At 37.0% G+C, this 13,591-nt stretch overlaps 1 protein-coding gene across 3 annotated transcripts in view; it reads left to right on the forward strand.

Moving 5' to 3' along the window:
• LOC111873261 (REST corepressor) overlaps nucleotides 1-10,728 on the forward strand; it is a 54,821-nt gene extending 44,093 nt beyond the window's left edge. For all 3 annotated transcript variants that reach the window (XM_023867821.2, XM_023867824.2, XM_023867822.2), the window contains 2 exons: nucleotides 3,379-3,551; nucleotides 6,310-10,728. In XM_023867821.2, the coding sequence (XP_023723589.1) occupies nucleotides 3,379-3,528 (150 nt within the window). In that variant the 3' untranslated portion in view covers nucleotides 3,529-3,551; nucleotides 6,310-10,728. The remainder of the gene's footprint in view (nucleotides 1-3,378; nucleotides 3,552-6,309) is intronic.
• The last annotated feature ends 2,863 nt before the right edge of the window (nucleotides 10,729-13,591 follow it).

Genomic DNA, 13,591 nt, shown 5'->3' on the forward strand with positions numbered 1-13,591 from the left:
CACAACGCGCTATCTGTGAAGAGGTATTTGGCAAAAAACAACATTCCAGTGATGGAACATCCACCGTATTCTCCGGACCTAGCACCGTGCGACTTTTTTCTCTTCCCAAAAATCAAGTCTGCGCTGAAAGGGACCAGGTTCGAGTCCGTGGATGCAGTGAAAGCAAAAGCGACGCAACTCTTGAAGAGCATAACACAAGATGACCTGCAGCACTGCTTCCAACAGTGGAAAATTCGCATGGAGCGGTGTAGGGATCGGGGAGGGGACTACATTGAAGGGGATAACATTTCGACTGTCTGATTTTTTTTTAATAAAGGGTTAGAGCATGAATCCGGTTTCTTTATTGCCACACCTTGTATATTTCTGCTAATATTGCTGATGTTGGTGCTCCCATAGCTAAACCATCTCTTTGTTTGTAATATTTTTGTTCATATTGAAAATAATTTTGGTCTAGTATAGTATTCATTATATGTGTAATTATTTTTTTGTATATATTATTAGTTATATTCATTATATCTTTACAATTACAAAAGACAAGTCCGTCCATTGTGACTATTTCAGTTTTCTCACTTGATGATTCACTAGCCTTACATGTTTCGATCCATTTGGACAACAACAGTTGTCATATCAAATACACATGTAATGTCCAAGTACACAATGTTCCATCTATCACTCACAACAGCCTTTCTGGTTATAGAAAACTGTTGTGATAGTGGTTTCCAAAAAGTGTTTGGTGCCTCTGAAGATGATCCAAATGGATCGAAACATGTAAGGCTAGTGAATCATCAAGTGAGAAAACTGAGATAGTCACATTGGATGGACTTGTCTTTTGTAATTATAACTGTTAGTGTGACGGAACAAAATGAAACAAATCAAATTCATTATATCTTTCTTTGGTATTGTCGCGTGTTGGGTGTATAACGCAACAAATAACTTCACGCCATATTGGATATAGCGAATTTATTGAACATTCACTCTTACAATTACACAATTTACAATCTCACCACTAGTGCCATCAGGAGTATCATGAATTATCACATCAAATCTTCCAGTCGTTCCGGTCTTCTTCCCGCGACTGCTGCTATATGTCAAATGCCTTCGGCAGCTGCTACATTTCAACTTACTTCGGCGGATGCTACATTTTAACTGCCTTCGGTGACTGCTGTGTTTTAACTGACTCCTTAGGCAGAGTGGTTCTCTTATAAACCCTCAGCCAGACAACGGAAAACGCCTCGCTTCCTTGTTGCCTGGTCGTCGTGTTTACAGGTGTTGCTGGGCAACGCTGTTGAGTTGTTTACTGCTGCATAGCAACCGCAGAATCCCCCACTATGTCACCGTGGGGGAGGGGGCGGAGTGCTGACTGGCCCGTCACCGTAACAGCGGCAGTGCTGTTACGCCACTGCTGGCGTGCGTCCTGCATAGCGTAAATACGTCACACTGCTCCCTCCTTAAGGCTGATTCATACAAATGACATATACAAATTTAATATTATTTGTAAATGGACATATAAAGGCAAACAGTGAAATGGTTTATGGATCGATACACCTGAAGATGGCAGCATACTGCCAAAACATGTAGTGTAGAAGTGGTAAATGAGATTGTATGCACTTGAAGACTGTTAATACATACACATTATGAATATGAAGATGAATCAGTGCAACAGGATGCTAAAATAGAACATTTCTATTGGCATCAGTCATTTCAACAAATTCAACAGAGGATGCAGTACATTGATGTTTCTGATCCGGCGTTAACAAATGAGGAATGAAACGAGCAGACATTATTTTCTTTTTCAAATCATCATCTAATATTTTATGTACTGTCTCTCAATTGATCCCTGTCATTTTTTCTAACATCCGAACACTCAAAGTTTGATGTTGGTCCAGACACTTTTGAGTGACTTCCATCAATTCCTCTGTTCTCTAAGTTGAAGGACAGCCTTTCCATTCATTGTCTTGTAATGATTTGCACCCTTCTTTGTACCTTTTATGCTATTCAAACATTCTTCATCATATGCACTTAACACTGAGATGTTTCAATAGCTGTTTTCTTTAATTTTACACAAAACTTAATTGCTGCTCTTTGTTCCATTTTTCAAACCTTTGACACGATGAAAAAACTAACCCGACGAAAACAATTGTAATCCTTATATGCATCAAAAATGTGCACATCATATAAATAAATAATCTCTCTTAACTAGTCTGTTCATCGCTGATATGTGGCATTAGTAGTATTACTGTTAAAGTGTCAGTTTCGGAACTTAATTGTCACACTGTGTAACTGGTAGAACATCAACAAAACATGCACCAGACACATGCACACAGATAAAGTAAAAATGTCATTATAATCTAAAAATAACATACGAAGAAATATTTTAGAAGCATTTTAATCCAACATTTTATACACCTGATGATGGCCAGTTAGGCCAAAACACATAGAGCTGTATAATAAGAAGAGATGAAGACGGTGAAATGTGAATATTAATATATCGACAAAGTTGCACAATGACGGCAAGGAGTGGGAGCATGAATTTAGAATACACAATGTAACAGGATGCTGCAGTATAATATTATTGAGTACTCCTGTTGCATTCCATAAGCCTAAAACTTACTTAGTTGTAAGGAGATATTTGATAAGTTGGTAAGGTAAAAGAGTTTTGCAGAACATAGAAATAGGCAGTAAACTAAGTTAGTAACTTCATTACTTTGTTACATTTACCAAAATGTGTGTAGCACATGGAGAGACTGAACATCATGGTCAGGTGGGTAGCATGTCTGATTTGTATTTGAGGGGTACATAGTTCATATCTTGTCTAAGCGATCAGTTGTTCTGGCTGAGGACTTTCGTGGTTTTCTTCAGTTCCTCCAGGAACATTCCAAGATAATAAGCCATGACTGATTCCTTCCACTAGATGCTTTTCACTTCATTGTTCACTTTCTGCTGTGGAGTTTGAGCTAAAGTCGATATGCTCCGTGAACCATGGTGCATCATATATTGTGTAGGCAACCTTGCAGAATAGAAGTTCTATGTAAGTATATTTGAATGTCCCATTGGGATATGAATTCAGAAGTATATTGTGTATATAATCTAATAACTTTCTAATGACTTTCCATAGTGGATGGAGTACACTGACAGCATTAAGGAGATAAATAAAAAACACCTTTAGAAGTTATTTTTCAAGAACATTTCACGCCTTTTCTAACTTGGCATAACCTGAAGAATATGTGATATTTTGTTGGGCTATCTGTGTGATTGCTTACAATTCCTAGTTTCAGAGCATGTGCTCTTGGATGTTAACATCATGGTTTTTAATGCAGTTCATAATCTTAACAGTATTATATGTTCATACAGATGTAAGAGTATTATATGTTCATACAGATGGAGACAGATGGTGTGTCTTCTGGTAGTGAAGCTAGCACACCCACTCCTGGGGCAAGCTCCCCTGTTCCAGTGGCTCCTGGATCACCACCACTGATCAAGCAGCCATTCCCCAAGACCGCTGTTGGAACAGGCCTCGCTGCTAAATGATACTGGCTCTAGCATAAACTAAAGTAAGTTGCAGTTAGAGCTTGCTTACATGTCTAAGCTTGAAAATAGATTTAAACATGTATATAATGTTTTTAATTCCTGCTTAGTATTCTTGTAATGCCTGCTTACTTAATGTACTCCCCTTGTTTCATAACAATTTTTTAATTGGTCAGTGGATTTTTATGAAAATTTCTTTGAATATCATGACACTTCCATTTATTGCCAATGTTAAGATTGGTAGAGCTGTACCTTCACTCCCCGACGTGTCTTCATGCTCTCCCCCCCCCTTTCTAGTTGTTATTGATTCCTCAGCCAGGTTATAAAACATGTATCTCATTGTTTAAATGTGGACTGTTGCATCAAAAGTGTAGGAAATGAGGGTATGCTTTTTCACTTTTGTAGTTTTGACACAAATAGGGAGTTGGTGTTATGAAAGGTGGTATCGGAAAGTTCCCAGGCTGTTATTGTTGTAACAGCCTCAGCGAAAGAAGATGGGGGGAGGCCAAGGTCATACTTCTGCAAGCCTGTTTCATCAATCTGCCACTGTTGTTTTTACACAAGTGCTTTTTCGACTTCATGTTTCGTTTTGTCCATACACAGTATTATTGTTATATAAGTCTTGGTAAGCTTTGATGAACATGCTCTGTGCTCCTTGGCTGTTAATACTCCAGTGAGACTTCATTGGCCTTCAGAATATAATTGCATATTTGTATTTTCATTGGCTGGACTGAATTATGAATCCTTCTGCTGAACAGATGGCTGGTGAACTTTCTACCATTTATAATCACTTCTCTGTTAGATGTATTCTAGTGTACGTGGTGTGTCCAGGTTCCATCAGGATTAATTTTTTTTTTAAATTTTGCCCTGCAGTGCCATCTGTTGGCAAGTTATGGTGTTAAGAGTCTTGAAGTTTGAGCTGTGGCTGTATATAATTTCAAAGCGCAAGCATCGCTGCATCATGTGTTCTGACCTTGAATGTAACAGTACTGTTCTGACGCTCATCACTAAATGGCAGTTGAACAGAGCCAACATCAAATTTTGTTTGAAGCTAGGCAAAACAGCCGGAGAAGCGTACAGAATAATGAAAAGTGTACGGTAGTGATTGTTTGAGTCGCTTGAACATTTTTTGAAGGTATGCTGTATTTCATGACGGCAAGGAGGACATTGAAGATGCTCACGTCCATCAAAGCTGAGAACGAGTTGCACTGAAAAAAATGTGAAAAAAAAAGCGACCGAAATCCTTGCATCAGACAGACGTGTTTCTGCAAGACTTATTGAGGAACTTTTGAGAATACCAAAAAGTACTGTGCATAAAATTTTGACTGAAGATTTGGACAAATGGAAGGTCTGTGCGCAGTTTGTACCACACGTGCTTTCAGGTGATGAAAAACATGCCAGAGTAGGAACACTTCAAAGACATGTTACAGTCGGCCCAAAGTAATACAAAATTTACAAAATCGATTGTTACTGGTGACGAGACATGGTGTTTTCAATATGAGCCTCTCACAAAGTTTCAGAGTGCAGCGTGGTTGAGCCCAAAGAAGCTGAAACCAAAGACAGTGCGCATGCAAAAGAGTTGATTAAAGACACTCCTAACCATTTTCTTCTATTCCAAAGGAATCATTCACAAGGAACTTCTGCCAGAAGGTCAAACAGTGAATTCTGATTATTATCTTGGAGTCCTCAATCGTTTGTGGGCAGAAATCTTTGAATTCGACATGAATATTGAGAGCAAGGTTCCTGGTTGCTCCTCCACGACAATGCCCCACCCCACAAATCGAAGATCATGTGCGATTTTTTGGCCAGAAAAGGATCACAGTCCTTGATCATCCTCCGTATTCACCAGATTTGGCTCCAGCAGATTTCTGGTTGTTCCAAAAAGTTAAGTTGGCGATGAAAGGAGACCATCACAACACAATCCAGGACATCCAAAGGGAATGTACTGCAGTTTTAAATGCAATTCCACAAAAGGAGTACAGTGACTGTTTTCGATAACTTTTCAATCGATTCCAGCTATGTATTGATTCAGAAGGAGACTATTTTGAATAAAAAGAGTGAAATTTTGAAAATAATTTACGTCTTATATTTTAAATGAACACAGTCCTAACAGAACCTGGACACACTGTGTATGACTACTCCATCTCTGAAGCACATGAGTAACAAGCTGGGATTTGAGCTGTGGCCATAGGCTACCAGTTGCAGTTTAAAACAAAACATCAGCTGCAGAAAATCTTTTATTTTGCTTTCAGTTTCATGTTAATAATTAATGAACCCGTTGCAGATAGGTGTGTGATAGTTTGATAGGTAATAAATGCACCTACAAATTTTGTGTGAAACTTCTTTGTGCATTAACAATTAATGATCATGTTCATAGACCAGAACTGTGGTTGCTGTATTGGGCAAATTTAATGTGACTGGACTCTGCTAGTGGACATGCACAAAGAAAAGTAATCCCTCATTTTGCCTCCCTGTGAGTTATTCTGTGTTTGTGGCTGCATACACATTGAACAGTGGGTCAGTCACAAAAGAAATGAACACTTTGCGGGTACTTGTTGCCCTGCCTAGTAAAGAAGAATGGGGAGTGAATAGTTGCAAGTTATCATTCCTCGAAGGATTGGCTTGTAGAATGATGAATGATGAACCCTGTGGACCTGTGTATTTTACAGATTTTATGCCACTTTTCATGGTTACTGATTTTTATTGCATGGCTAATAATGTTTCATTGCATCTGTTTACTGTTTGATGTTACTATAGAACACAAATTGTGCTTTTTAATTTCAGGTAATTTTTATTTAGGTTAGCAACAAAGTGCAAGTGGTTGGATTTGAAAGGTGGAGTCTGTGGAAGTAACCAGGTGATAAAAACAAAACAAAGCAATTCGTGATTTGAACTTCAGGAAGCTACATCAGCGTTCCATATAATAATTTCTTTGGTGAAATTATTTTCCTGTGTTCTGATTCATCTTTGAACATGACGTTTTAAGGGATATCTTGCCTTTATTACTATCATTAACAACTTATTTTGTGTTACTAGAAATTTTAGTCTTAGCAAAGAGGAAGAAGGAAAACTTGACCTGAAATATGTGTTGAAGTTCATGATGAGACATTACACAAATACTTGCAAGAAAATATAAGTGCACCTTTAGATATTTTTCACAAACAATTAAAAATTAATGTGGTATATCTAGAATGCAATAAAAATAATGATGTTAGGAAAGATTTTTAATTTTGTAAAAACTTGCAAATGGGACAAACTTAGTTTCCTTTTTTTTATGTGATGTTGAACTCAGTCACAGTAAGAAGATATAATGGCATCTTCAAAGTAAAATATTGATTGTTGAGGCCTAACATAATTATACTATGGATTGATACTTCTCTGTAGTGTGTGAGAATGTGAGAAGGTTGAATTGCTTTGATTATTTACATTAATATTGTACAGTGTAATTTAGTTATGGATAAAATAACTTTTTAAAACAGCAACTGTTACTTTTTGCAACTCAGTATTTAGGATACTTTGCCTACAAAAATGGGATGTTGTGACTAGGCTCACTCAGGCTCATCATTCCCCATTTGCTGCAGATTTCATCATGCGAAGCCAAGTTTTCCCATGTTATTCGCAATGTCTGGTATGGTCTACTGGGAAGGAAATCTTTGTCTTCATGTCATCAGTGTCTGGGGGTCATTTAAGATGCAAAGTGTTTATTATGAACCTCTGCACAAAGAAATCTAGTTTAGTGGCATACCCACATCTTCAAATTTACTTCATTATAGTCATACTTCAGAGATTCTTAGCCCCAACAGACACGATAAAACTTGTAAACATTGCTGTTATTTACAAAATTAAACTTTGCAAACCATAGGATACGCTTTTCTCGTTTCCATGCATTTGGCTCTGCATTTGATATCCCATGTATCAATGATGCTTATGAGCTGTGAATATCACACAAGAAACTCCCAAGTTTTGTGGACCTGACACACCAAATGAGGGCAGTGCAGCTTACTGCTCCATTTTCACAGTGCTTAGTTTCATTCATACCCATATATGGATCATTTTGTTTGTTTATGTTGTCAGTTCAGCTTGCTCCCATAGAAAAATAGTGAGATGAGTTTATTGTGTGCATTGTCTTGTATTTAAATTTGTGTGAAGTTGATTCCCTGAATTTATAAATTGGAATGGCTGTGTGTTCTGTTGAAGAAAATGTGTGGTATTCAATATGTTTTGTACAATTTTAAAATCAGGCAGTATTGTGAAATTTCAGTGTACAAAATGCTTCAGTGAAGTGTTTTACAAGAGAAGGTGAACAGTCTGTCTTCTTGATTTAGAGAATTGTAAAAAAAAGAATTGTGACACTTGTGCTTTCATGAGTACCATGTAGGATGCTGTCACAATTAAAACTAATTTATGTAGAGTGGAGAAGCAGTGATTGATAGTCATGAAACATTATTATTTGTATCATTGTATCATGATCATAAGAAAATTTGGTAAGGAGCTGGAGTGCACTTTCTAACCAGAGTGCAAGCTATCTGAAAGAGATGTATGTATGTACAGATCTGCAATATATCAAGGTTCATAATGCAGCACAGTTTTGTATGCAGGTATAAATATGCATGCAACAGTGACAGGCCCATATCTGTTTATGAAAAGAACATTTCATACCCAAGATGTATTATAATATATTATAATTATTTTCAACCACTGAAAGAAAGTTTTGTTAGAAAGAATGTGTTATATTATGTACAGGATTATGTAAATGTTCTTATGAGGCGACTCTTGTATAACTTTCCAGCATAAGTGTGCAGAATGGAAATATGTGATAACCACATCAGCATTGGTGGGGGATATGGATTTGGAAGTAGACAAAAGTACAGCTGAAGGGATATGATTTACACATTAATAACAAATTATAACTTATATTGACATATTAATTGGGTTAATTATTTTTAGATATGGTTTCAATTACAGAACTTGGACTAATGTTTTAGTTATTAGTGATGGAAAGTATATCATTGAATTGACACAAATAACATGCTGAAAGTATTACAAAGAGATGAAATTGCAGTTGGTCACTTTATGCATGAAGTACCTGCAGATGCCAATATTTGTGACATGTAAAGTGAAACACTTCTGTAAAATGTTTGTGCATTGATTTTTTTTAAGGTTATTCATGGGAAGATTAATTCATACTTCAAAAACCAAAGTTGCTAAAGACATTTACCTGAAGTGTACATTTATCTAAACATAGATTTTCATATTCACATCCTGTCAGTGGCTGTTGAAACATGTTGAGAGACTTAAATTTAAAAGATACATAATATAATAAATTATTTTGTTTATGGAAGTGAACAGTTGAATAATTCTTATTACTGGTGTATCTCCTTTATCTGCAGTCACTTTTCATGTACATAGGAGTTGGGTTCATTTATTTGTTTTATATATATTAGTACCAAGGACATCTGTTCATAGAGTCTTGTGTTTTCTTGAAAACTGCACAGCACAGTAGCTGCAGTTGTTCATAGAGAATGTGAGTGTATAAGTCTTAAGATGTGCACTTACACTATACAGTCATTATTTTTTAAGATTAAGTAATGTATTGAATTTAGCTGGTAGCATTATATATTATAGTAACAAATTTATATTTATAAAAAATAATTGAATCAGAGAATACAGAATATGTACTCCATAAATATCATACAGCTATATTACTATTATAATAGATTGAAGAAGTATGTTAGAATAATTTATTGTATTAGATTCTATTTTCAAACTGGTATTGCAGAGATATTGCTGTTACTAAGTCATCATTATTTACAGTCAGAGTGTCTGTACAATCCATATTCATTTACTTCTGGACAGTGTTTTGAAGATGGAATCTTATGTAATAATATAACAGTTTTCTCTTGGATAGGGGGATAGATGTATTTTCTAGTTGTTATGTTTCTGTTCCTCTCTCGTGACATATTTTGGGAGTTCCTTACACTGGATAATTATTTGAAAATTATTAAACAATAAAATGTGCCTGTTTTAATGCATTCTGTTAGTGTTAACTGTGCTGGAAAGTGTAAATATATTTCATTAGGAAGAGGGGGAGAATACTGGTGAGGTAACCTAATGCAGAGTTTTGGGGAAAACATCAGAATTCTGACTTTCACTTCATTCCAGCAGTAAAGATACATATTTATTTGCTATAATCCAATATGTTTGCAACTAGCTGCATTTTACTTTGGTGCATTGTGCAGATAAGGTGATCAAATCAAAATGGGGAATGAGAGAGTCTGTAGTTAGAGGTTATCATCTATTCAGGACCCTAATAATGACCGTGATAGTAAGGATTTATTTAGCCTGTCTGACTTGATATCCATCCTTGTGTGATCTTGTGGCTTGTCCAGTGAATTCAATTCAATTCATTTATTTCATCCATAGCTGTAGAAATTACAATTGGACATGTCAGATAACAACAACATTTCATCAAGCATAACATTCAAAGTACATGAATATATATGAATATGAATATGTGTTCTGATTTCACCTGTATGTTGCAAGGCTTGTGTTTTGTAAATAACTTCAGAAAAATATTTTTAATTAAGTGTGTGATTCTTACTTAGTTTCAGTATAAATCATATATTCGAGTACCACAGTGAATATTGTACTCTTCCAAAAGACAGATTTCCCATAAAACGCTTTATGGATGTCAGTAATTGGACAGAAAAATAAGTCTTAATATCTGCAAATTGTAAACTAATGACAGACCAGACAGACTTTTCTTCTAATGACACTGCCAGAAATTAATGGATTAAATTCACTGTTCTACAGCTTACACATGCTCTTTTCTGGGTAACAGTGAAACCAGAAGTGATCATCTCTTGTCACAAGGCTGCCTAATTTACAAAACTGCTGGAGTGGTGTAAATGATTTAGATGCTGTTTTAAAATTCCAGTCATTAGTATAACATTGGTTTATGAAGAACAAAAGCAAATTTTTAAATTTCCCTCATACACAGATTCAGTTCTATTTAAATTCTGTACAAATAATGAGCTAGATGACTGAAATTAGACAGAGACTGCTACATATAGAGGATATATTGCACTACATAAAACTTCCCCTTTCTTTCTGTGGACATCTTCCTTCCTATTATTTGTTTTTTTTTAATTGCTATTGGGGTGGGACTAAGTCCCTTGTGCTGCGGCCACTTCTGACCTATTGTACCAGCCCCAGATGATACGTGAGGGTGATTTTGAAGCAGTTGGTGGAATGAAGATTGGCAGGGGAAACCAAAGTACTTGGAGAAAACCTGCCCCAGCGCCACTTTCTCCACCACAAATCCCACTTGACCACACCTGGGATCGAACCCGGCCGCCACTGTTGGAAGCCAGCGACTAACCGCTTGAGCTATGGCGAGGCCCTTCCTATTATTAGTAGTATCACAATTAATTACAATTACTGTGTTCATATTAGGAGCATGCACTGTTCTGAAGCATCACTTCATTTTAGCAGGAATTTTTCTTTTCTCCAGTTGTCTCTGATATTCTGGGAGGAGTTATTACATTCATACTGACCAAATCTTAGCTTTATATGTTGTTTGCACAAGTGTTGTAAAATGAATACATAATGGGAAGGTTGTGCACATCAGTATTCATGTTTCATCTTCTGGTATTGGGATTCTACACTAAGAGTTGTCAGGTTAAATTTTATTTTGGCCCATGTTGGTCTACTGTAGACCAACTATACAGCAACCTCACATGCTTTCTCATGAAGTATAGGTCTCATTAATGTCTAAAAATTTTGCAACTTTCTTTGAGGTAGCATGCACACCCAGATATACCAAAAAGTAAGTAAAGCTATCCCTATACCAGGCCGTGAAGGCCCATAGTGTTGTGAGACATTGAGGGTCCCACATTATGTAGACAATCAGCTCAAAGATGGCGGTAAGGTTGTCAGCCTTACGCGCCGGCTGCGCTTTACTCCCCAGGAAAATTATTTAATTAATTCCTGGTACTCATTTCTGTTAGAGGCTAAGTAAACCCCAGTGCCTAATATCATATATGAGAGTACTATTTGTACTGTTCATTGCTTTCACTACACAAGATTATCTATAGCAGATGCACATAACAATCCATGACAAATTTAAGATGGCAAACAAAGTGTATCTTAGAATTACTGTTTTTTTTTACTTTGTCCATTGTCCAGTATTCTAAAAACTACAGAAGCCAACGTTTCGCAAACTGGATCTGTAGGGTCCCTTAGAAAGAGCTAACCTCAATCACTGGACATCCCATGTCATAACTACAGATGTATAAATACCTGAGACCAGGCTTTGTTGAAGGGAAAATATACAATAGAAATTGTAATAAAGCATACACAGACCTGAAACTAAGATAGAATGGCAGGTGAAAAATTTATGCAACAAACCTAGTCCAAAAACTCAGTATTTCTGAATCTTACTCATATATACCATTGTCAGAACCTTTTAGAGTCTATGTATATTTTTCCATTTGCACAAGACTCAATGTAGATAGGTTTACTGAGTGAATGTATTCCTTTTGTAGGCTTAATTTTAAAGCGCTTCTGCTTTTTATATGGTTAAAGGCCATGCGTTACCTTGTCACTCTTGATCTCACAGGGCGTAAAGTTCAATCAGTCGAGTTTTTTTTTCAAGCAAAACTATGTGTCAAAACTGTTAGTTTAATAAATACATCAGACTAGTCATTCTCTGATTTCATACACTAATTCTAATGGTCTGCAAGTTGCCACCACTGGTGATTTTTTTGAGGGGGGTGATCTTCCAGTTAAGGAAGACAAAGAACTTCATGCTAAATTCAGTGAATATGGTTGATGGGATGCAATGTTTTTTTTACTAGAAATATGCTTGTGGACGGTACTGAGAACATATACACTGAGTTCTGGCAGAGGGACTATTCCCAGACTTGAGTTAAGACTATCTTACATATTCTATGGAATATACCCACCGATGTCACCACTTTGACAGTTGTCAGTTTTGTATTTCATACAAGAATGACTGATTCATAAGTTCTTACTCCAACAATTAGTGTGTGCCCTGGGATGTTAGCCATCTTTAAAGGAACAGAACCAAACAAATGTTATCAAACAGATGAGCTTTTCATCCCCAAATGCTGCTTTTAGTACTTTATGGGGTTCTTTGCTTCTAACCTAAGTTTCATTCACACTTTGATGAACATAAGAGGAGCGTTCCATATATAATGCCTCCTATTTTTTAAAAGAAAACTACAACAGATACAGAAAGCATAATAACCCGTTAAATAGAGCAAGATTTCAGCTACTTACAGTTATTTTTCCACATAATCACCACCATTCATTATGCAATTTTGCCAGCGATGAATAAGAGCCTGTATGCCACACCCGTAAAAGTCTGTGCCAGCTGAGGCTAGCCACTTTCTTACAGCTGCAATGACAGCATCGTCTGGAAAATGTTGCCCACATAGTCCATCTTTCTTAGGCCCAAAGAGATGGAAGTCTGAAAGTGCTAAACCGGGGCTATAAGGTGGATGTGGTAGGACAGTCCAACCAAACTTTGCAATGTTCGTGGTGGTCGCCAAACTGGTATGGGGTCTAGCGTTATCGTGTTGCAAGTGAAAGGTTGTCTGCTTCTCTGGCCCGACTCGGGAAATGCGGGCTCTCAGCTTAATCAGTGTCGTCGTGTAGCATTCAGAATTGACAGTCTCTCCAGGCTCCAGGAAATCCAAGAAAATCACCCCCCGCCTATCCCAAAATACCATGCACATCACTTTCCCTGCTGATGGCTGTGTCTTGAATTTCTTTTTTCTTGGGGAATCCGGATGTCGCCACTCTATGGACTGTCTTTTGGATTCCGGCTCATAGTGGTGACACCACGTCTCATCTCTGGTGATGATGCTGTCCAGAAACTTGTCACCTTCAGCTTCAAACTGGTGCACCAGGTCCTGACAAACTTCAATTCGATGAGTTTTGTGGTCCCCTGTAAGCATCCGCGGGACCCACCTGGAACAAACTTTGTGATAATCCAGCTTCCCCAACATCGTTTCCAATGCATTACAGCCGATATTAAGCC

This window comes from Cryptotermes secundus, unplaced genomic scaffold (genome assembly GCF_002891405.2).
Source record: "Cryptotermes secundus unplaced genomic scaffold, Csec_1.0 scaffold110, whole genome shotgun sequence".
Taxonomy (NCBI): domain Eukaryota; kingdom Metazoa; phylum Arthropoda; class Insecta; order Blattodea; family Kalotermitidae; genus Cryptotermes; species Cryptotermes secundus.